At 35.2% G+C, this 25,756-nt stretch overlaps 1 protein-coding gene across 1 annotated transcript in view; it reads right to left on the bottom strand.

Moving 5' to 3' along the window:
* The window catches only part of AFF2 (ALF transcription elongation factor 2), an 863,717-nt gene that overhangs the window by 292,217 nt on the left and 545,744 nt on the right, over positions 1-25,756 (bottom strand). Inside the window, exons 5-7 of the mRNA XM_053699151.1 lie at positions 7,893-7,979; positions 5,348-5,384; positions 4,416-4,467 (exon numbers count right to left, since the gene is read on the bottom strand). Coding sequence (XP_053555126.1) covers positions 4,416-4,467; positions 5,348-5,384; positions 7,893-7,979 — 176 coding nt within the window. The remainder of the gene's footprint in view (positions 1-4,415; positions 4,468-5,347; positions 5,385-7,892; positions 7,980-25,756) is intronic.

Here is a 25,756-nt window from a genome sequence, read left to right as displayed (position 1 = left end):
ACCCAATAGAATGCAAGCTCAATCCTATTGGCTGATTGGATCAGCCAATAGGATTTTTTCTACCTTAATTCCGATTGGCTGATAGAATTCTATCAGCCAATCGGAATCTAAGGGATGCCATCTTGGATGATGTCACTTAAAGGTACCTTCATTGGTCTTTAGTCGTCGGATGAAGAGGATGCTCTGCGTCGGATGTCTTGAAGATGGACCCGCTCGGCGCCGGATAGATGAAGATAGAAGATGCCGTCTGGATGAAGACTTCTGCCCATCTGGAGGACCACTTCACCCGACTTGGATGAAGACTTCACCCGGCTTCGTTGAGGACTTCGGCCCGGCTTGGATGAAGATTTCTCCCGGTAAGTCAATCTTCAGGGGGTTAGTGTTAGGTTTTTTTAAGGGTGTATTGGGTGGGTTTTATTTTTAGGTTAGGGTTTGGGCTTGCAAAAGAGCTAACTGCCCTTTTAAGGGCAATGCCCATCCAAATGCCCTTTTCAGGGCAATGGGGAGCTTAGTTTTTTTTTAGATAGTATTTTATTTGGGGGGTTGGTTGTGTGGGTGGTGGGTTTTACTGTTGGGGGGGTTGTTTGTATATTTTTTTTTACAGGTAAAAGAGCTGATTACTTTGGGGCAATTCCCCGCAAAAGGCCCTTTTAAGGGCTATTGGTAGTTTAGTTTAGGCTAGGTTTTTTTTTTTTTTTTGGGGGGGGGTTATTTTGATAGGGCTATTAGATTAAGTGTAATTAGTTTAAATATCTTGAAATTTGTTTATTATTTTCTGTAATTTAGTGGGGAGGTTTTTGTACTTTAACTAATTTAATTTTATTGATTTAATTGTTGTTAATTTAGTTAATTTATTTAATTATAGTGTAGTGTTAGGTGTTAGCGTAACTTAGGTTAGGTTTTATTTTACAGGTACTTTTGTATTTATTTTAGCTAGGTAGTTATTAAATAGTTAATAACTTTTTAATAACTATTGTACCTAGTTAAAATAAATACAAACTTGCCTGTAAAATAAAAATAAACCCTAAAATAGCTACAATGTAACTATTAGTTATATTGTAGCTAGCTTAGGGTTTATTTTATAGGTAAGTATTTAGTTTTAAATAGGAATAATGTAGTTAATGATAGTAATTTTCTTTATATTTATTTAAATTATATTTAAGTTACGGGGTGTTAGGGTTAGGTTTAGGGGTTAATACATTTAGTATAGTGGCGGCGACGTTGGGGGCAGCTGATTAGGGGTTAATAAATGTAGGTAGGTGGCGTTGATGTTAAATTAGGGGTTAATAATATTTAACTATTGTTTGCGAGGCGGGAGTGCAGCGGTTTAGGGGTTAATATGTTTATTATAGTGGCGGCGATGTTGGGGCAGCAGATTAGGGGTTAATAAGTGTAGGTAGGTTGCGGCGACATTGGGGCGGCAGATTAGGGGTTAATAAATATAATGTAGGTGTCAACGATGTTGGAGGTAGCAGATTAGGGGTTCATAAATATAATGTAGGTGGCGGCGGTGTCCGGAGCGGCAGATTAGGGTTTAAAAATTTTATTATAGTGTTTGCGATGCGGGAGGGCCTCGGTTTAGGAGTTAATAGGTAGTTTATGGGTGTTAGTGTACTTTTTAGCACTTTACTTATGAGTTTTATGTTACGGCTTTGTACCATAAAACTCTTAACTACTGACTTTAGAATGCGTTACGGATCTTGACAGGGTAGGGTGTACCGCTCACTTTTTGGCCTCCCAGGACAGACTCGTAATACCGGCGCTATGGAAGTCCCATAGAAAAAAGACTTTATGAAGTTTACATAAGTTGTTTTGCAGTAAGGCCAAAGAAGTGTGCGGTGACCCTAAACCTTCAAGACTCGTAATAGCAGGGGCGTAAAAAAGCAGCGTTAGGACCTCTTAATGCTGCTTTTTTACCTTAACACACAACTCATAATCTAGCCGAACATTAATACATTAAAACAAAGTGTTACACTCATATATACACTATCTAATAAAAATATTAATTTTAAAGATTTTAAAACATTTAAAAGGGTTCAAAGGTATATGCATAGTTGCCAACATTTAAAAAAAGCATTCCAGGGACGTTTTCCAACAGAGCAAGAAAGCAGGTCACCAGAGTATTGACGACCTACTGTCGTCCACCCACTCAGTTCTGCTATCAAAACACACCCATTTGATAGTAATAGTGTAATTATATTTAAATAATAGACTATATATATATATATATATATATAATCAAGAGTAGAGCGCACTTCCACCTAAAAGACAACTACCAGGGTGCAGGCAGGTATACTCATAAATAGAACAAATGCATGCACTCTCTGGATTTGTGCAAAATAAGTGCTTTAATGGCACATCAAACAGGTAACGTTTCAGGGATCAATCACCCCTTCATCAGACCAACTTGTTTGATGTGCCATTAAAGCACTCATTTTGCACAAATCCAGAGAGTGCATGCCTTTGTTCTTTATATATATATATATATATATATATATATATATATAGATATAGATATATATATAGATATACACATATATATATATATTTAAACATACATACATGCACACCAAATGTTGAGCAAAAGAGGTAGCACTTTATATGGCTATCAAGCCAGTATAGGGTTAATAACACAGCAATACAAAAAATATTTACGTATACCATTTTAATTAGAGGTAGACAGAAAGGCATTATAAATACAGACATCTCCCAACTATGGAAAGCTCAATCCTGCCAACAGCAATTTCATCATTTGCAGTACTTTTTCATATTCAGTGACATCACAGTAGAAGATGTCATAGGAAGAGATGTTACATGAAGCAAAGCAATATGCAAAAACAGACTTTTAAAAATGTTATATAAGACAAATTCCTTTACTATAGAATTTGTACCAGTAAACAAAAAATGGTCTACATCACTAGTCAAAATGTGTTAAAGTGTCTAATCTAAACAAATAATACATGTGCACATAAAATTACAAAACCTTTACTATTAACAGTCATTAATTCTTCCAAAAAAACATAAAAAAAGAAGCATTCTTGCAATATTGCAGTAAAGTTATAGTGAGACATAAACCATCTCCTAATCAATTCTTTTTAACTGTCCAGCTCTTTTTTATTATCACTTCGCCATATACATTACATTATTGCAGGGCTTGAAGAGACAAAAAACTACCTTAGATTCACTGTCCTAATAGCCAGCAGCAATGCTTCCTAAGTTATTCTGGACTCCTAATGACACTCTGAGGGTAGAGGTGCAGGGGGGAGCTAGGCTGCAGTGTGTCAAATCACTATAAACAGGAGGAGAGAAACAGCAAACACTCAGTGCCGCTGATCTAACTGTGTGATTATGCACAGAACCGAACTGGGTGAACTGTTGGGGGCAAATGGATTTTTATATTATTTAGTTTGATAGCGATTTTCATTTTTTTTTCAGTGTGTAGGAAGTGGTATATGTTTAAACTCATGCTAAAATAAGTAAGGGACATACAACAAAAAAATCATGTATATGATAAGGTATTTGAATTGAAAGGGCTATATTTGAATATATACATACATATACATGTCTAAAATGTTTATGTATTGATATATTGATATATACATATGTATATTTGTGTAAACATGTTTATTTATGTTTATATATATATATATATATATATATATATATAAAACCAAAGGGGACTCAGGACAAATGGTTAATATAAATGTGAATCAAAACCAATATCAATTTATTAATATTGGCATCATTAACAATATACAAAATTACTTTTTGTTTGGTGGTCCAGACCCTATAAAAATTGTATATGCACATAAACTTTAAGAAAAGATTTGGAACATGAAAATTAATGTACCATGGAAAAGATAGGGAATCAAGCACTCTTTTAATACTAAAATGGAAATATTTACATACAATGTGGGTAGTAAATCTCTGACCAATATAATCATGAAGAAAAAGCGCAATTTATTAAACACAAATATAGGAAATCAAAAGTTATACAATTAACTATTCAACTCCCAAAAAAGTCACAAAGGTGTAACTCTTATCACAAACAACATGTGATGTACAGGCATATGACAATGTATTACCCTGAAAGATGTGCACATCTTATAGCAAGAAATATATATATGTGTATCATTCTATAGTACCTGACACATACTACACCCAAGCTGTACACAGTACCCAAGTATATACAAGGGATAATACCGGACAGGTAAGCGACTGGGTTACCCATGTTGCATGTTCTGTCTCGCATCCCATATATAGCAAGATAAATACAACCAAATCCTAAAAATGCTGTAGCACAAAATGTAGAAACAAAAGTAGTGAGTAAAAAAACAAAAAGTATTAGTAGTGTAGACAATATCAAAGTGAGAAATCACAGTAAGAACATAAACAAATACAATAATGCAACTTACGATTTTTGTGGGGCAGATTTTGCTGCAGCCTTGCTTGGTGCATCACAACGCTCTAAAATATAAATAAATACATATTTATATAGATATATATATTTAGATCACTATCCTTCTAAATATATATAAACATTTGGAAAAGGAAGGTCTGATTCACTATACAGAGGCAAACGTCACCTAACATATTAGCACGGACAACATGCACAACCAGCCTCATACTAAGGCTAAAGTATGTAAAACAATACACAGATATAATAATTAAAATAATGAAATTGGCTATTTTATTCCCTACACACTTCAGCACTCAGTGACCCCATTCTGTGAGTATGCGTAGACTGCCACTTCAGGGCTGGGCTGTTATATTGCTCCTACAGTATATGTTTCCATTCCACAATAATAGCACTTAAAAGATGACTGGAAATGTCACAAACTGACTTGTGGCAAAGGTGCCATCCTACAACAGTGCCATGTTTAAAGTCACTGAGCTCTTCGGTGTGACCAATTATAGTGCCAATACTTGTCTATGGAGATTTAATGGCTTTGTGCTGTATTGTATGCACTTGTTAGCAATGAGTGTGATTGACATACCTGAACTCAGTAAGGATGTCCAAATACTTTTGGAAATATAAGGTGTATAATATAAGGAAATATAATCCAATGGTGTATTATTTCTCTTATTTTGTGAAATATATGCAACACTTGGCACTTTGAAGTTTCAGAATAGCGATCTGATTCTATAATCTTTCTTTGTCAGAAAAAAAACCTAGAGGGGTTAAACGTCTGCAAAACGTTTATCCCCAAAGAAGAAGGATTTCTTCCCATCACTTTTAACACTTACGGTGTTCAGATCAATAAGTACACTGCTGCATTGCCAAACAAGTTTACAAGGAGTAAATTGTCTTGTAGATGTAATGTGATTATCTGAACAAAACACTTACTTTGTATACTGTATCCTGAGGTCAAATGTTGAGAGTCCTGCAAAAATAAATATAAATAAGTCAGCATCAAGTAATCCACATATCTACTAGATATAAAGATTTAGGTCACAGAGCCTGAGGCTTGTATATAATCTTTCTCTATCAATCATTTTTAACCTTATCTAAAATTCATAAGAATAGGATAAGGATTAAATGTTTAGTATAAATAGCCAAGTTACATAAGAAAATTATTTTAAATGTGTTAAACTGACTGCTGCTGGATATTCTAAAACATTTTTATTTTTTATTTTTTTGGTTACTACATTACTTTTTCTAGACCTTTTTGTAATCTAACATAATGTCTTGTTCTTGCTTATGCAGTTGTAACATTTATGAAATAGCTCTGATAATACCTAGCTTTATGCAGCTACAAGTTAAAAGTCAGAGATTAACTTCTCAAAAATGAAAAATGTAAACATTTATAGGTGTCTCATATTCAAACCGAGAACTTTCATTCACTCTAATGCTCACATTACAGTACGATTTCTCATACATTCATGGAAAATAGAGATTTTAATTGTTTACAGTGAGATTTGAACCTGTGACACTCAGTTTCTCTATCTCCTATGATATCTTTAAAAGGACAGTGCAGTATAAAATAGGGTTCCCCTTAATGTGTTTCCAATGGCTTGTTATATCAGTAGCAGAGTATAAAATGTACGATAAATTGCTAGGTTATTTTTTCTACATGAATTTGCTGTTTGTGCTTGTTTGCTTTTTGACACCACAACTCATTAAAATGGACAGAGCTTGCAGGGAAATCAGATCTCTTTATACTATCACATTCCATACCAACACATGCTTTATTATATTATCTCTATCTGCATGCCAAAGCTCAATACTGAGGGCCTGATAGTCAAAACCTCGCCGGCATGGAGAGAAATCACACAAAATCTTTTTTTTTTTTAGACCTCGTATTGTATTTAGCAACATAAACTTTTCTCAAGATAAAATTTGTGTTTCTTAATTTTTTTTAAGTGCATCGCCGTATCTACGAGACTTCTTAGAATATCTTGCCTGAGGAGCGAGGTTTTGAATATCAGGCCCTAGAGAGAACAATTGCAAATTACCATTTTATTACTTATTTCTCCTACCTCCTACTGAGAGTATCATTTCTTTTGATATCTATTTTTACATAGCTTTTTGTTTATAGCAAATACTAAAGATTTGAAGTTTTCAGTATAGGTGGGCTACCACAGTCAAAAACAGATATTTTGAATGCAAAAATTATGGGAAATTAACTATTTGTAAACAATTTAACACACTTGAACAGGTAAGATGGATAATTGGGAACAAATTAATGACTAGAAAATTTTACAGTTCATTGTCCCTTTAAATTTTCTATTTGATAATTCCACCATCTACAAGATTATAAATTATAAATTTTAAACGTGAAAGGTTTTCACAAATGAGGTTCCAGTTTAAACCACATACAACAAGATCACTTTTAATCTCTTCTTTAGATATTTTAAACTTAAAATACTTCCTCTATTTACAACTAGGAGGTTTTCATTAGATTGATATAAATATATTGGTATAAATTTGAAAAATTGGTATAAAGCTTGATATCAATATATCCCAGGACATACTTGAAAACAAGAGAAATCTCAATGTATCCTTCCTGGTAAAATATTTTATAAATAAATAAATATTAGGTTCGCTCTTATGCCAACTTAATAACAAACTACTGAACATATTGACTTCAAATGTTTAGAGTTTGTATGAAATGCCAGGTAAATCAACACTGAACTTTGAATGCTAAACTTAGAATGTTTACTGCAAACACTATAATATTATATTCTTTGTGTATTTATTTTTTGTTAAAGCACAGTATCTGACCTGTGTCTTCTCCTGTGCATGTGCTTAGAATATCAGTTTAAATATCTATGTATATTGTTGCCTATAAAAGTATGACTGTACTTAAATGAAAATTAAAGTAAAAAATAAACAAATTGTTTAGATAGAGCATGCAATTAAAATTGTCTTCATTCTTCTGGTATCCTTTGTTCAAGAGTAAATATATGTTGGATCTCAGGAGCATGCACAAGTCTTTATAATCCTATGGCAACTGTGTTTGCTGCAATTTATTTAACGCACCACAATTTTACTTAGAGAAATTGGTTGTTTAGTTATTAAAGTTTGACAGAAGCGCTTGCTTGTAACAGTTTTTGTAAATTGTAAAAAGACAGCTGCTCATTCTTGGTGGAGTGTGTATAGTCTTATGTGTGCACTCTTCTTAGGGTCCAGTTCCTACTTAGCATATGCAAGATATGACAGCTTGTATACATATGAGTCTGTAATTGGTTGACATCTGTCACATGATACTGTAGACAGGGAAATGAGAGGAAACTTTATATTTGTCAGAAAATAATCTACTGTTTGTTTAAAATTTAAAGTGTTAATGTGCTATATTTTTATTATGCACTTGCAAATGATGCACTTCTACTAAATGTAATGGCCCTTTAAAAGGAATTCAGAAAGTAAATTGATATATAATAATCCTTACCTTACTGGGGATAGAAAATTTGGTCTGTTCAACTTTGCAAGGGGTGTGAATTGCTGTGAGTGGAGGGGGCCATGAATGGGTCATTTCCTAAAGGATATAAAAGCACATTTTAGTAAACATGACCTTGTGATCGCATCTTACCAATCATATACCCTATGGTAATGCATCTAAAACTTCTATTCAAACTAAGTTGAGATAAATCAACAGATTTTGATTAATTAACAACAGGGTACCTTAAAAAAAAGGATAATATATTATTTTGTAAAAGTATGTGTCATGTTAGAGACATTATTAACCATATTATTTTGAGATTTACTTTATTAGTTCATTTTTGTATTCCAGTAGATAATTTATGTTCTGGCAGTCTACACGTAGTCCAGCAATTAAATACATACACTAATTTCCAGGCTTAATTAAAACTGTTTATAAAACCCATTTCCAAAACTCAGAACACACCAATTTACCACAACGTCCAAAGAGAAAGTGAGTGGCACATGAAAACTTCGAATATGTCATATGATCAGCTGTAATCCAAAACCATTTTAATAAATGATCCCCTATAAATGCAAGCATTAATAATTGTATTACCACACCAGAAAAAAATCTCCTGAAGCTTCTAGTCCTCAACATTATGACACTCTCTTCTATAAATCATGTTATGAATCTAATGAAAAGAATACAGACTTTATACAATTTATGGTAGGCCAAAAGTCACCCAGTACACATACAGCTGAAATAAGCATTATCAAACTAGCAGGGCTATTGGTGGTTTATTGTAGGTTAGGGGGTGTTTTTATTTTGGGGGGGCTTTTTATTTTATAGGGCTATTAGATTAGTTGTAATTGTTTTTATTTTTGATAATTTCGTTGATTATTTTTTGTAAGCTTAGTGTTTTTTATTTTTCGTAATTTAGTGTTTATTATTTTATGTAATTTTAGATTTTTAAATTTTTTTCTTAGTGTTAGGTTTTTTTGAATTTGTAATTTAGGTTTTTAATTGGTAACATTTTTTAATTTTATTAGAATAGTTATGTTAGGTTAATTTATAGTTTAATGGTAGGTTAATTTTTATTTCACAGGTAAGTTTTTATTTATTTAAATATAGTTATATTGTAATTTTTATTTAAAGTTAGGGGGGTGTTAGGTTTAGGCGTTAATAGTTTAATGTAGTGTTTTGCAATGTGGGGGGGCTGGCGGTTTATGGGCTAATAGTTTTATTTAGTTGCAGCGATGTGGGGGGACTGAGGTTTAGGGTTTAATAGGTTTATTTAGTAGCGGCAATGTGGGGGGCCGGAGGTTTAGGGGTTAATCGGTTTATTTAGTGGTGGCGATGTGGGGGCCGGAGGTTTAGGGTTTAAAAACTTTACTTAGGTGTCGGTGATGTTGGGGGCGGCGGATTAGGGGTGTTTAGACTAGGGGTTTATGTTAGGGAGTTAGGTTTAAACTTAACTTTTTTTCCCCATAGACATCAAAGGGATTGCGTTACAGAGATTTTTCATTCCGTACTTCAGATGTTAGATTTTTTTCTAACACTCTATCCCCATTGATGTCTATGGGGGAAAGTGTGCACGAGCACGTCAAAGCAGCCCTTGGATGTTGTGCGGCATGGAGCTAAACGCACCATATTGCACAAGGAGGCTTTTCAGTAACTCGTAATGGCAGCGATATGGAGAGTGAAATAACGCAACGTTTTTGGCGTTAGTTTCGCACCCTGGTTAGCACAAAACTAGTAATCTAGGCATATGAGCCTAAACTAAGCATATTTTATTCCGTTTGTAAAGTCTATTTTCAGCTTCCCTATATATATATATATATATATATATATATATATATATATATATATATATATGATGCAATTTATTGCTCAGTTTGTAGCTTCAGGGTCAACTAAACTAAAGGAAATTTCTTAGCTAATAGTTACACTATCAACTTCATCATACTCTAAGTTGAAAGATCCAGGAAATGATATGTACTCATGCAGTGCAAATCTATTCTTCTTAACTAAAAAATCAATCCACAGTCAATATATCAGGTACAACTTGCTCATAAATTACTATAATGCATTGTATTCATGTACACAAGCGATTATGAAGTTTTAGTATCAAATTCTAAAACCAACAGTGAATTCCAGCATGGACAGAGTGTATGGTTGTTTTTTAAATACAAGCTATCTAATATTATGACAGGTTTTTGCTGTGTGCATATGACTACAATCATTCAACAGCTACAAAGGGCTTTAAAAGGACAGCAGAATTGTAAGATCATATAACAAAAATGACAGAACACATTAATGGGACACTATACTTATTTGACATTAATGATACATTTCAAAATGTATTATAGTTTTCATTTTCATTTAAAAAGGAACCCCTCCACCAATAGAGCTGTGTGAGGGTAGGGAGAGGATTATTTTAGCCAAAGATCAATAGTAGGAAGTGCACAAATGCTACTGCTGTATTAGTTGCAAAATAAAGGGATATGAAAGTGAAAATTCATTTTGCACAATTCTGATAGAGCATGTGATTTTAAATGGATATGAAACCCTAAAATATACTTTTGGGATTCAGAGCATACAATTTTAAAAATGTTCCAAACTACTTCTATTACCAAATTTGCTTTGTTCTCATGGTATTCCTTGTGGCAGAGATACCTTGGTAGGTGTCTGGATCACTACATGGCAGGAAATAGTGCTGCCATCTAGTGCTATTGCAAATGGATAACATTTCTGTAAAAGTGTGGCCATAAAGTGTTCCAGACATATGCACGCTCCTGAGCTTACATCCCTGCTTTTCAACATCAGATACCAATAGAACAAAGAAAATATGATACTAGAACTACATTAGAAAGTTGTTGAATCATGAAAGAAAAATGTTGGGTTTCATGTCCCTTTAAAGTATTTTAAATTCTCTTCAATAAATAAATAAATAAATAAATATATATGTATAAGAGAATTTAATATTGTAGGTTTTCCTCATGCTGCCAAAACTGATCTGATGCGGTCGAAGCATGGACTCCACAAGACCTCTAAATGTGTCCTGTGGTATCTGGTACCAAGACATTAGTAGTATATCCCATGGATCGGATTTGTTGTTCTAGCACATCCCACAGATGCTCAATTGGATTTAGATCTGGGGAATTTGGAGACCAATGCAACACCTTGAACTCTTTGCATTGTTTCTCAAACCATTCCTGAACAATTTTTGCAGTGTGACAGGCTGCATTATCCTGCTTAAAGAGGCCACTGCCATCAGGGAACACCATTGCTATGAAGGAGTGTACGTGGTCTGCAAAAATTTCTAGGTAGGTGGTACGTGTCTAAGTAACATAAATGCCGGGACCCAAGGTTTTCCAGCAGAACATTGCCCAGTAAATAACACTGCCTCTGCCAGCCTGCCTTCTTCCCATAGTGCACCCTGCTGCCATCGCTTCCCAGGTAAATAGCGCACACCCAATCGGCCATCCACCTGATCTAAAATAAAATGTGATTCATCAGACAAGGCAACCTTCTTCCATAGCTCCATGGTCTAGTTCTAACGCTCACGTCCCCATTGAAGGCACTTTTGGCTGTGGACAGGGGTCCTCATGGGCACTCTGACCAGTCTGCAGCTATGTGGCCCCATACACAGCAAATTGCTGTGCACTGTGTGTTCTGACACCTTTCTATCATGACCTTTCAGCAATTTCAGCTACAGTAGCTCTTCTTTGTGAATGGACTAGACGGGCTAGATTTCACTCTCCAAATGCATCAATGAGCTTTGGGCATCCATGACCCTGCCGCAGGTTCATAGGTTGCCCTTCCATGCACCACTTTTGGTAGGTACTAACCAATGCATACCGGGAACACCCCAAAAGACTTTTATTTGAAGATGTTCTGACCCAGTTGTCTAGTCATCATTATTTGGCCCTACTCAAAGTCACTCAGATCTTTTCGCTTGCCCATTTGTCCTGCTTCCAACACATGAAATTTAAGAACTGACTGTTCAATTGCTGCCTAATATATCCCTCCCCTTGACAGGTGCCATTGTGACAATATAATCAATGTTATTCACTCCACCTGTCAGTGGTTTTAATGGTGTGGCTAATCAGTGTGTGACAATATATATATATATATATATATATATATATAATATATAATGTATCAGCACCACATTTATATATAGTTACTTCCCACAAATGGAAGGTTAAAGGGGTAACCCCCACAGTTATACACCCTCCACCTGTGCACGGAGAGTTAATAAATTGGTTATCCGGTCAAGAAGAAATTAGTAACTCTTAATCCAACACATAGGGATAAGTAAAAAATAAAGTACAATGGATTAGTACTACCTATAGAAACCACAGGCAATAAACAGGTTAAATTATAAGTGTCTTTATCCAAGAATCCAAATTATAAACAGCAAAACATAGTGTAAATAATCAAAATCATTGTGGCAACAAAAAATATATAAATAAGATGAAAGTCCCTTATAGAACTGTGTCTGTTAAAGGAACCCTATATAGAGGCCTCTGTTTCAGGGTATTTGTAAGGAATATTTCCTGAATAACTTGTGAGACAATTACGTCCCATATATAGGTCTCCATATCTGATTGCAGCCTGCAAGTACTAGTAGTCTATTTGGGAAAACAGAAAATGGGAACAGTTCCATTGTTAAATTTTCCACCACAGTAGTAGTAACAGTGTTCACTTTAACCCAAAATCGACTTAGGGTTAATTGTTGCAAGACAGGTAATTTATACTGTTCAGTAATATCGCTACTTACACAGCAGCTAATGCGGCAGTTAGTTGATCCCAGGTATCATGTTGATTACATCTCCGCTTGTGATATAAAACAATATTACCTGTCCTGTGAGTTCCTTCTGTCTCCAAAATATCCTGAATGTGCAAGGCTCTTAGTGGAATTTACCACGCCTTACTTGTTTGCAGGGTGCTGTAGTTTCGCTCCTTACGTCTCCACAGTGTGAATAAGACTTCAGCGTGTGCTCGGTAGAGATCAGCTGTTACTCCACCGGCATTCAAAGCAGCTACGTGCGTTTCACCCACAAAGCATTGGGCTTCTTCCGGCTGAGTTTGTAATTAGTTGCAGATCTGTGTATCCTTAAGTCTGCCTGGAAACTCCTCCTTTTTCCTTCTTTTAGGTTGTCAGGTGTATAATTTGTATACATAATTAAATACTATGTTGCCACAGTTGTTGCTATTCATGCTAGTTTGCAAGTATTGATATTAATCATATAATATTTCCCCAGACAGATTTATATCCAACGATAAATATATACTACATTTTCTCAAGATAGATCTATATCATAACGATAAATATTTTTGAATTATATCATACGATAAATATATACAACCACAACTTTCTAAATAATTCTAGACAGTCTGCTATTCTTAAAGGCATGTTTATAGTTAATAATTATTTAACCTTAAGTTATAACTGTAAATTATTAGCACAGATATCAGAATTAATTGTTTTTTCATAGGAACGGTGCATAGTTAATTTCTTCATTTAAACCTAGGGGTTTTAGGGATTTTAGATTATATATCCATTTGCATTCCAATTGCAAAAGTTTTTTTATCTAAATCTCCCCCTCTACCTTTGAAGTCCACTGCCTCTAATCCCCTGAATCTTAATTGTTTTTTATCACTTTGGTGGCATTCTAGAAAATGTCTGGCTACAGCACTTGTTTTTATGTTCTTATTTTTAATATCCCTTTTATGTTCCTTAATACGCTCACATAATTCTCTGTATGTTTTTCCTATATAGAACATGGGACATTTACAGAACACCATGTATACAATCCCTTCACTGCCACAAGATATATGCCCTTTGATTTTATGTTTTTTACCATCTTTGTCAGTAAATCTACTGTCTGTTGCCATATTTTGGCACACTGAGCAGTGGCTGCATTTGTAGTTACCATCTTTGTTTCTCCATTTTTCCAACCAAGAAACTTTGGGTTTATAGGAAAGATGGCTCCTTACTAGTTTATCCTTCAAATTATTAGCTTTCCTTGCTGTTAAAGATGGCTTATCTCCAATAATATCAGAAAGGGATGATTCAGCTTGCAAAATATGCCAGTGTTTTTCTAGAATCCTTCTTATTGTTTGCCATTTGTTATTAAAATTGGTTATAAATCTTACTGGGCCTGAATTTAATAATTCCTTTTCATTATGCATATATAGCAGATTGTCTCTAGTTTTTAATTTTGACCGGTTATAGGCTATTTTTAGGGTTTGATCCGGGTATCCCCTCTCTTTAAATCTATTTTTAAGATCCCTGGCTTCCCATCTAAATTTCTCATCTCTAGAGCAATTCCGCTTCAGTCTTAGATATTGACCATACGGTATATTATTTACTAATGCTTGCGGATGGTGGCTATTATATGCTAATAGTGTATTGCCTGCTGTTGGTTTTCTATAAGTGGATGTTTCAATTTTATTTTGAAGTATCATTACATTTAAATCTAGAAATGAAATAGCTGATTTATCCTTTGAGAATGTGAATTTTAAATTCCAATTGTTTAAATTCAAATTATTCATAAATTTGGTTAAATTTTCTTCCGTATCTTCCCAGATAACTAAAATGTCATCTAGAAATCTTAACCATAGGCCTATACTGTTATTATGGTTAAATTCATTATCTAGGACGCAATCCTGTTCTCATTTCCCTAAGTATAAACAGGCATAGGTTGGGGCACAGCATGTCCCCATCGCTGTGCCTAATATCTGTTCATAGTATTTGCCATTAAATATAAAGAAATTATGTTCCAAAATAAATTTAAGTAATTCTAAGACAAATGATGTATGTTTGTCATATGCCGGACCTCTTTGTTGCAGATAGAATTTACATGCCTCAATTCCTTGACTGTGTGGAATTGAAGAATATAACATCTCCACGTCAATTGCTACCAAAAGTGTGTCTTCCTTGACTGTAATATTATCTAGCTTTTTTAGAACATCCAATGTATCTTTTACATATGATGGCAAATTTTGTAGGTATGGGCGTAGACAGAAATCCACATATTGGGAGATATTTTCTGTAATAGAGCCCTGGCCTGAAACTATTGGCCTCCCAGGTGGGGGGATTTTTCCTTTATGGAGTTTTGGGATAGTATAAAAAGTTGGTACCATAGGGTATTTTACATAAAGATATTGGAATTCTTTTTTGGTGATCAAGTTATCCTCCAAAGCACCTAACAATATAGATTTTAGCTGTTCATTATATTTTTGCGTTGGATCAGATTTTAAGAGTTTGTATTGTGTTTTAATTTTTAGCTGTCTTTCACATTCCTCAATGTAATCTTTTGTATTTAATACCACTACATTGCCACCTTTGTCTGATGGCTTAATTGTAATGGAAGTATCCTCACTTAATTCTCTCATGGCTTGTCTTTGTGACTGATTTACATTATCCACAAAATTACTATCCACATCCAAAAGATTAATGTCCTTTTCTACCATCTTTACAAAATTATGGACTAGTGGAACTGATGATAATGCTGGCATATATTCTGATTTTGGTTTCAAGTTACTAAAACCAATTCTAATATTTTGTTCTTCTGTCTGATCCTGTGAGGTTGTTTGTATATTTTCCTTTTCTAAAGATTCTAAGACCTAGATTTGGAGTTTGGCGTTAGCCGTGAAAACCAGCGTTAGAGGCTCCTAACGCTGGTTTTAGGCTACCGCCGGTATTTGGAGTCACTCAAAATAGGGTCTAACGCTCACTTTTCAGCCGCGACTTTTCCATACCGCAGATCCCCTTACGTCAATTGCGTATCCTATCTTTTCAATGGGATTTTTCTAACTCCGATATTTAGAGTCGTTTCTGAAGTGAGCGTTAGACATCTAACGACAAAACTCCAGCCGCAGGAAAAAAGTCAGTAGTTAAGAGCTTTCTGGGCTAACGCCGGTTTCTAAAGCTCTTAACTACTGTACTCTAAAGTACACTAACACCCATAAACTACCTATGTACCCCTAAACCGAGGTCCCCCCACATCGGCGACACTCGAATACATTTTTTTAACCCCTAATCTGCCGACCGCCACCTACGTTATCCTTATGTACCCCTAATCTGCTCCCCCTAACACCGCTGACCCCTGTATTATATTTATTAACCCCTAATCTGCCCCCCTCAACGTCGCCTCCATCTGCCTACACTTATTAACCCCTAATCTGCCGACCGCAAAGCGTCGCCACCTACGTTATCCTTATGTACCCCTAATCTGCTGCCCCTAACACCGCCGACCCCTATATTATATTTATTAACCCCTTATCTGCCCCCACAACGTCGCCTCCACCTGCCTACACTTATTAACCCCTAATCTGCCGAGCGGACCTGAGCGCTACTATAATAAAGTTATTAACCCCTAATCCGCATCACTAACCCTATAATAAATAGTATTAACCCCTAATCTGCCCTCCCTAACATCGCAGACACCTAACTTCAATTATTAACCCCTAATCTGCCTACCGGAGCTCACCGCTACTCTAATAAATGTATTAACCCCTAAAGCTAAGTCTAACCCTAACACTAACACCCCCCTAAGTTAAATATAATTTACATCTAACGAAATTAATTAACTCTTATTAAATAAATTATTCCTATTTAAAGATAAATACTTACCTGTAAAATAAATCCTAATATAGCTACAATATAAATTATAATTATATTATAGCTATTTTAGGATTAATATTTATTTTACAGGTAACTTTGTATTTATTTTAACCAGGTACAATAGCTATTAAATAGTTAAGAACTATTTAATAGCTAAAATAGTTAAAATAATTACAAAATTACCTGTAAAATAAATACTAACCTAAGTTACAATTAAACCTAACACTACACTATCAATAAATTAATTAAATAAACTACCTACAATTACCTACAATTAACCTAACACTACACTATCAATAAATTAATTAAATACAATTCCTACAAATAAATACAATTAAACAAACTAGCTAAAGTACAAAAAATAAAAAAGAACTAAGTTACAAAAAATAAAAAAATATTTACAAACATAAGAAAAATATTACAACAATTTTAAACTAATTACACCTACTCTAAGCCCCCTAATAAAACAACAAAGCACCCCAAAATAAAAAATGCCCTACCCTATTCTAAATTACTAAAGTTAAAAGCTCTTTTACCTTACCAGCCCTGAACAGGGCCCTTTGCGGGGCATGCCCCAAGAAGTTCAGCTCTTTTGCCTGTAAAAAAAAACATACAATACCCCCCCCCAACATTACAACCCACCACCCACATACCCCTAATCTAACCCAAACCCCCCTTAAATAAACCTAACACTAAGCCCCTGAAGATCATCCTACCTTGTCTTCACCTCACCAGGTATCACCGATCCGTCCTGGCTCCAAAATCTTCATCCAACCCAAGCGGGGGTTGGCGATCCATCATCCGGTGGCTGAAGAGGTCCAGAAGAGGCTCCAAAGTCTTCATCCTATCCGGGAAGAAGAGGCGATCCGGACCGGCAACCATCTTGATCCAAGCGGCATCTTCTATCTTCATCCGATGACGACCGGCTCCATCCTGAAGACCTCCACCGCTGACCCATCTTCTTCCGGCGACGTCCAACTGAAGAATGACGGTTCCTTTAAGGGACGTCATCCAAGATGGCGTCCCTCGAATTCCGATTGGCTGATAGGATTCTATCAGCCAATCGGAATTAAGGTAGGAATATTCTGATTGGCTGATGGAATCAGCCAATCAGAATCAAGTTCAATCCGATTGGCTGATCCAATCAGCCAATCAGATTGAGCTCGCATTCTATTGGCTGATCGGACTTTCTTTTATCTCAGTTAATTCAGTTACAATTTGTGTTAGTCTTAGCTTATTTTCTTCTATCATTAATTTCATCCATTTTTGTGAACATTCACTTGCATATTCCTCCCATTTCTTTCTAAAATCTTCTAAAAGTGGGTCATTTAAATTGGTTCCAGGTTTTTTCCTTATTCTAAGCCCTCTTGATATCATTTCTGACTCTATGTATTTATTCAGACTAGAGATTTCCCATTTAAGCCTCTGTTCCTTTAATAGTTTCTTTTTATAATCTTTAAATGTTTTGTATATACTTGTATTATCTGATGTTATATGTGTTGTAGCTCCCCCTTCTGTTGGTATAGAAAATGTTTCATTGACATCATAGTCCCACTCATTGTCGTTTAATTCTGCCATATTTTTAACGAAATATTATATTATTTTTATTTTTCCTGAGAACTATACCTGGATTTCCTAGGTAAGCTAAAACCTATTATCAAAAAATGTGTGCACGATACTGGAACGACTTCTACTGAAGGCAAGAAAATTGATAATATATAATGTATCAGCACCACATTTATATATAGTTACTTCCCACAAATGGAAGGTTAAAGGGGTAACCACCACAGTTATACAACCTCCACCTGTGCACGGAGAGTTAATAAATTGGTTATCCGGTCAAGAAGAAATTAGTAACTCTTAATCCAGCACATAGGGATAAGATAAAAAAACTTTTGCAATTGGAATGCAAATGGATATATAATCTAAAATCCCTAAAACCCCTAGGTTTAAATGAAGAAATTAACTATGCACCGTTCCTATGAAAAAACAATTAATTCTGATATCTGTGCTAATAATTTACAGTTATAACTTAAGGTTAAATAATTATTAACTATAAACATGCCTTTAAGAATAGCACACTGTCTAGAATTATTTAGAAAGTTGTGGTTGTATATATTTATCGTATGATATAATTCAAAAATATTTATCGTTATGATATAGATCTATCTTGAGAAAATGTAGTATATATTTATCGCTGGATATAAATCTGTCTGGGGAAATATTATATGATTAATATCAATACTTGCAAACTAGCATGAATAGCAACAACTGTGGCAACATAGTATTTAATTATGTATACAAATTATACACCTGGCAACCTAAAAGAAGGAAAAAGGAGGAGTTTCCAGGCAGACTTAAGTATACACAGATCTGCAACTAATTACAAACTCAGCCGGAAGAAGCCCAATGCTTTGTGGGTGAAACGCGCGTAGCTGCTTTGAATGCCGGTGGAGTAACAGCTGATCTCTACCGAGCACACGCTGAAGTCTTATTCACACTGTGGAGACGTAAGGAGCGAAACTACAGCACCCTGCAAAGAAGTAAAGCGTGGTAAATTCCACTAAGAGCCTTGCACATTCAGGATATTTTGGAGACAGAAGGAACTCACAGGACAGGTAATATTGTTTTATATCACAAGCGGAGATGTAATCAACATGATACCTGGGATCAACTAACTGCCGCATTAGCTGCTGTGTAAGTAGCAATATTACTGAACAGTATAAATTACCTGTCTTGCAACAATTAACCCTAAGTCGATTTTGGGTTAAAGTGAACACTGTTACTACTACTGTGGTGGAAAATTTAACAATGGAACTGTTCCCATTTTCTGTTTTCCCAAATAGCCTACTACTACTTGCAGGCTGCAATCAGATATGGAGACCTATATATGGGACGTAATTGTCTCACAAGTTATTCAGGAAATATTCCTTACAAATACCCTGAAATAGAGGCCTCTATATAGGGTTCCTTTAACAGACACAGTTCTATAAGGGACTTTCAGCTTATTTATATATTTGTTGTTGCCACAATGATTTTGATTATTTACACTATGTTTTGCTGTTTATAATTTGGATTCTTGGATAAAGACACTTATAATTTAACCTGTTTATTGCCTGTGGTTTCTATAGGTAGTACTAATCCATTGTACTTTATTTTTTACTTATCCCTATGTGCTGGATTAAGAGTTACTAATTTCTTCTTGACCGTATATATATATATATATATATATACTGTATATATATATATATATATATATATATACTGTATATATATACTGTGTAGATGAAAACAGAGGAGCTCTACATTCTATAGATATCGTGATAGTATAGTACTTTAGTCATATATGTTTGAGTACTATAGGCTCCATATATTAATAGAGTATTTCTTACTAGTTATACATTTTAATTCTCTAGAGAGTATGCTCATTGGTTTTCTTTGTAATATGAAATGTTGGAAAATATGTCATATAAATTTTGAGCTTAATGATATGATTATGTTTGAAATCATTACCCGTAACAATTGTTATATTCTAGAAAGTATCAATTGCTGGACACAATTGAAAGAATGTACCTGAATAACACTCAACAGCATGGGGTCAAATATTTGCCAATGATACCATAGGTAGAGAAGCCCAAAGTGGGGCGGATTTAAAACTTAACTTTTAATAAGAATATTAAAATAAACACGAAAAATTAAAAATCACAGACAGTGTGGTGGTGAAAGAATGTGACTCGTAAGGAGAATTATCAAATTGGCTATATAGTAATTCCCAGTATGTTCTCCAGAGGATGCACTCACTATTTTTGGGGATGCTACATATATCTCGTGTGTTGAGGAAACTTTGACCCTGTATCTCACAGCTTTCTGACACATTTGAGCCAATCAAATGCAGACACTCCCTCACAGACCCTCCCAGCTCCTGGGCAGCAGCCATTTTAGATTCATTACGATCTTGCTTTCTTAGTGAGAGGAGGTTTAGTGTTGCTGCTGCTGACATTATAGGGAAATAGATAGCTAGGCTATTGTATTTAGTGTCCACTACAGTCCTGAAGGACTCATCTAATCTCTGCTGTAAGGACAGCACCCCAAAAAGCCCTTTTTAGGGCTAGAACTTCAGTCGTTTTTTTTTTTATTATTTGTAATTTTATTTGCATTTGCCTGGCTTTCAGCCTGTGTGTGAGGCTCACAGCATATACTGTGATTAGTGCCACCACTGATATCTGCTTAACATTAGTGTAAATTGTAACTAGTGTAATCTAATTTCATTTTCTATCAGGCCTGTGTGTCAGGCTTACACAGCATACACTGTGGTTAATTGCTGTGCCAGCAGCCACCACTCATATCTGCTTAACATTATTTTAAATTAAAAAAAAAACTTTTAAATCATTTTGCTAGTGTAATCTAATTTCATTTTCTATCAGGCCTGTGTCTCAGGCTCACACAGCATATACTGTGGTTAATTGCTCTGTGCCAGCCACCACTCATATCTGCTTAACATTAGTGTAAATTTAAACAACCAAACTTTTAAATCATTTTGCTAGTGTAATCTAATTTCATTTTCTATCAGGCCTGTGTGTCAGGCTTACACAGCATATACTGTGGTTAATTGCTGTGCCAGCAGCCACCACTCATATCTGCTTAACATTAGTGTAAATTTAAACAACAAAACTTTTAAATCATTTTGCTAGTGTAATCTAATTTCATTTTCTATCAGGCCTGTGTGTCAGGCTTACACAGCATATACTGTGGTTAATTGCTGTGCCAGCAGCCACCACTCATATCTGCTTAATTATTGTAAATAAAAAAAAAAAAAACTTTTAAATCATTTTGCTAGTGTAATCTAATTTCATTTTCTATCAGGCCTGTGTCTCAGGCTCACACAGCATATACTGTGGTTTACTGCTCTGTGCCAGCCAGGCAGCCACCACTCATATCTGCTTAACATTAGTGTAAATTTAAACAACAAAACTTTTAAATCATTTTGCTAGTGTAATCTAATTTCATTTTCTATCAGGCCTGTGTGTCAGGCTTCTGTGGTTAATTGCTGTGCCAGCAGCCACCACTCATATCTGCTTAACATTATTGTAAATTTAAAAAAAAACCTTTTAAATCATTTTGCTAGTGTAATCTAATTTCATTTTCTATCAGGCCTGTGTCTCAGGCTCACACAGCATATACTGTGGTTAATTGCTGTGGGATTAAAGTGCTATGAATAGTACTACTTAACACAACCTAGTTACCATGGGTCCCAGACCGCATGTCTTGTGGTTATATTTGGTGAGGGTAATCAGGCAGGCCGTATAGACCTCCTCCGATAGGTGGAGTTACAGGGATTAAAGTGCTAAGAATAGTACAACTTAACACAACCTAGTCACCATGGGTGTCAGACCGCATGTCTTGTTGTTATATTTGGTGAGGGTAATCAGGCAGGCCGTATAGACCTCCCCCAATAGGGGGAGTAAAAGGGATTAAAGTGCTAAGAATAGTACTAATATAAACACAACCTAGTGACCATGGGTCCCAGACCGCATGTTTTGTTGTTATATTTGGTCAGGGTAATCAGGCAGGCCGTATAGACCTCCCCCGATAGGGTGAGTAACAGGTATTAAACTAATAAGAACAGTACTACTTAACACAACCTAGTTACCATGGGTCCCAGTCCGCATGTCTTGTTGTTATATTTGGTGAGGGTAATCAGGCAGGCCCCGTATAGACCTCCCCCGATAGGGGGAGTTACAGAGATGAAAGTGCTAAGAATAGTACTAATATAAACACAACCTAGTTACCATGGGTCCCAGACCGCATGTCTTGTTGTTATATTTGGTGAGGGTAATCAGGCAGGCCGTATAGACCTCCCCCGATAGGGGGAGTAAAAGGGATTAAAGTGCTAAGAATAGTACAACTTAACACAACCTAGTTACCATGGGTCCCAGACCGCATGTCTTGTTGTTATATTTGGTGAGGGTAATCAGGCAGGCCGTATAGACCTCCCCCGATAGGGGGAGTAAAAGGGATTAAAGTGCTAAGAATAGTACTAATATAAACACAAGCTAGTTACCATGGGTCCCAGACTGCATGTCTTGTTGTTATATTTGGTGAGGGTAATCAGGCAGGCCGTATAGACCTCCCCCGATAGGGGGAGTTACAGGGATTAAAGTGCTAATAATAGTACTACTTAACACAACATAGTTACCATGGCTCCCAGACCGCATGTTTTATTATTATATTTTGTCAGGGTAATCATGCAGGCCATATAGACCTCCCCCGATATCGGGACTAACAGGTATTAAAGTGCTAAGAACAGTACTACTTAACACAACCTAGTTACCATGGGTCCCAGACAACATGTTTTGTTGTTATACTTTGTCAGGGTAATCATGCAGGCCATATAGACCTCCCCTGATAAGGGGAGTAAAAGGGATTAAAGTGCTAAGAATAGTACTACTAAACACAACCTAATTACCATGTGTCGCAGACCGCATGTCTTGTTGTTATACTTTCTCAGGGTAATCATGCAGGCCATATAGACCTACACAGATAGGGGGAGTAACATGGATTAAAGTGCTAAGAATAGTACTAATATAAACAAAACCTAGTTACCATGGGTCCCAGACCACATGTCTTGTTGTTATAATTTGTCAGGGTGATCATGCAGGCCATATAGACCTCCCCCGATAGGGGAAGTTACAGGGATTAAAATGCTAAGAATAGCAGAACGCATGTTTTATTATTATAATTTGTAAGGGTAATTATATATCTATCAAATTGATCTATTTATCTTCTATCGATTCTATCTAACTATCAATCTATGTATATCTATCTATCAAATCTATCTCGTGGCCGGACTGATTTGAGACAGCCACTTGTGTTTATGCCAAATTTGAAGTAGGAGGACAGACCAATCATCTTCTTCCATCTCCCTGTTCCAAAAATGCAGCCCATATAGACCTCCCCAGATAGGGGGAGTAACAGGTAGTAAACTGCTAAGAATAATACTACTTACCACACCACGGGTCCCAGACCGCATGTCTTATTGTTATACTCTGTCAGGGAAATCATATATCTATCAAATCTATCTATTTATCTATCAAATCTATCTAACTATCAATCGTATCTATCAAATATAAATTGCATCTATTGATCAATGTAATTCGTATCTATCAAATGTATATTGCATCGATTTATCTATGTAATTCGTATCTATCATCAAATGTATATTGCATCTATTGATCTATGTAATTTGTATCTATCATATGTATATTGCATCTATTGATCTATGTAACTCGTGGTTGTGCAAATGGACTGTTTGCGGTTGTTTGCGGTGTGTTACACAGGGAGTTTGGTCTGTCACTGTGAAGCGGGCATAACCCTTACATTACCTGATCGATACTACATCATACCTGATGTTTTAAAGCACGTTATTAAAAAAAAAATTAGGAATGTTAGGTGATTAAGGCACTTTATGGCCTAAAACCAGACTCTGCATCAACTATGTAATTTCTTTGGGAGTTTTGCCATGGATCCCCATCCGGCATGCCACAGTCCAGGTGTTAGTCCCCTTGAAACAACTTTTCCATCACTATTGTGGCCAGAAAGAGTCCTTGTGGGTTTTAAAGTTCGCCTGCCTATTGAAGTCAATGGCGGTTTGCGCGGTTCGCCGGTTCGCGAACAGTCGCGGAAGTTCGAGTCCGCCGTTCGTGAACCGAAATTTTAAGGTTCACGACATTACTATTGGTCATACATATACAAATGTACAGTATGCACAAATTCACTAAGCTGAGATGATAATAGGTTATACATAGGTTTGTTTTTGCATAACATTAAACATGAGGTTTGAAATTATTTGAAATAATTAATGTCATATGAAACGGAATTGAATATTGATTATGATTGGTTGTTTATGTTGGTAGATGGGCTGTCTATTTAAACACTGTTTTCTCACTTGTTTGGTTTGTCTTAGGAAGGGATGAACTACCTGAAACGTCACATTAAAGTTTTGAGTGATTTTCAAATCCAGTGAGTGGAATCTGTTTGTGGATTATAATATTTGGATTTTGCACCCTGGTAACAAGTAACAGGGTATGTGAGAGAGCCAATACTATTGGATATATATCTTCATCTAAAGAAGGAGGACACATATCTCCGAAACGTCACATAGTGAAAATTATGTTTGCAAATCCTTATAGTGCTTAGCAGGTGATCTGAAGATGAACAATGGGTTACTAAGCAAGACAGCCATCATTCTGGATGTAATATATCCTCATGGACAAGAAATATATCTTAACTTCACAGTAGGTGGTGCTATAGGACAAATGCACCAAACACTCAAAAAAATACAGTGAAACCTCTACACTGTATAGGTTATATATCTAATGGACAAAAAAAATAAATTTTTGAGTGCGCCCAAGTCTCTTAAAAAGATCTTAGTCTAAAGATGCTTTATATAAAAGTATTCTAATTAGTTAAATAGAAGTACTTTGATTAATTGGTTATATAATAAATTGATATGCTATTCAATTTTAAGTACTATGCAATGCGTTATCCTAATTGGAATTCTGATATTTTTTGATTAATAGATGAGTACTGAATAGATAATTAGTTAATATTATGTAAATTATTAGGGAAATTGTTGTTCTGGGTAAAAAAAAAAACGTATATAGTAAAAAGGAGATTGACACTGATATAAGTTCAACAGATTAAAATTTCTTTTACTGATGTATCATATTAAGAAATACAAAAAAAAAATAAAAAAAAAAAATGCAAAAATACTTTAATAAAATTGGTAAAAAATTCAAATGTAAATTAAAGGGACACAGAACCCACATTTTTTCTTTTGTGGTTCAGATAGAGAATGCAATTTTAAGCAACTTTCTAATTTACTCCTATTATCATTTTTTCTTCGTTCTCTTGCTATCTTTATTTGAAAAAAAAAGGCATCTAAGCTTTTTTTTATTCAGTACTCTGGACAGCACTTTTTTTATTGGTGGATGAATGTATCCACCAATCAGCAAGGACAACCCAGGTTCTTCACCAAAAATGGGCCGGCATCTAAATTTACATTCTTGCATTTCAAATAAAGATACCAAGAGAATGAAGAAAATTTGAAAATAGGAGTAAATTAGAAAGTTGCTTAAAATTTAATGCTCTATCTGAATCACGAAAGAAAAAAATTTGGGTTCAGTGTCCCTTTAATGCTATCTAAAAAACGATTGATTCGTTTGTGTTAAACTCTGAACAAGTTTAAACGGAT

The sequence above is a fragment of the Bombina bombina genome, chromosome 1 (genome assembly GCF_027579735.1).
Source record: "Bombina bombina isolate aBomBom1 chromosome 1, aBomBom1.pri, whole genome shotgun sequence".
NCBI lineage: Eukaryota > Metazoa > Chordata > Amphibia > Anura > Bombinatoridae > Bombina > Bombina bombina.
This window is presented reverse-complemented; position numbering and strand designations above follow the sequence as displayed.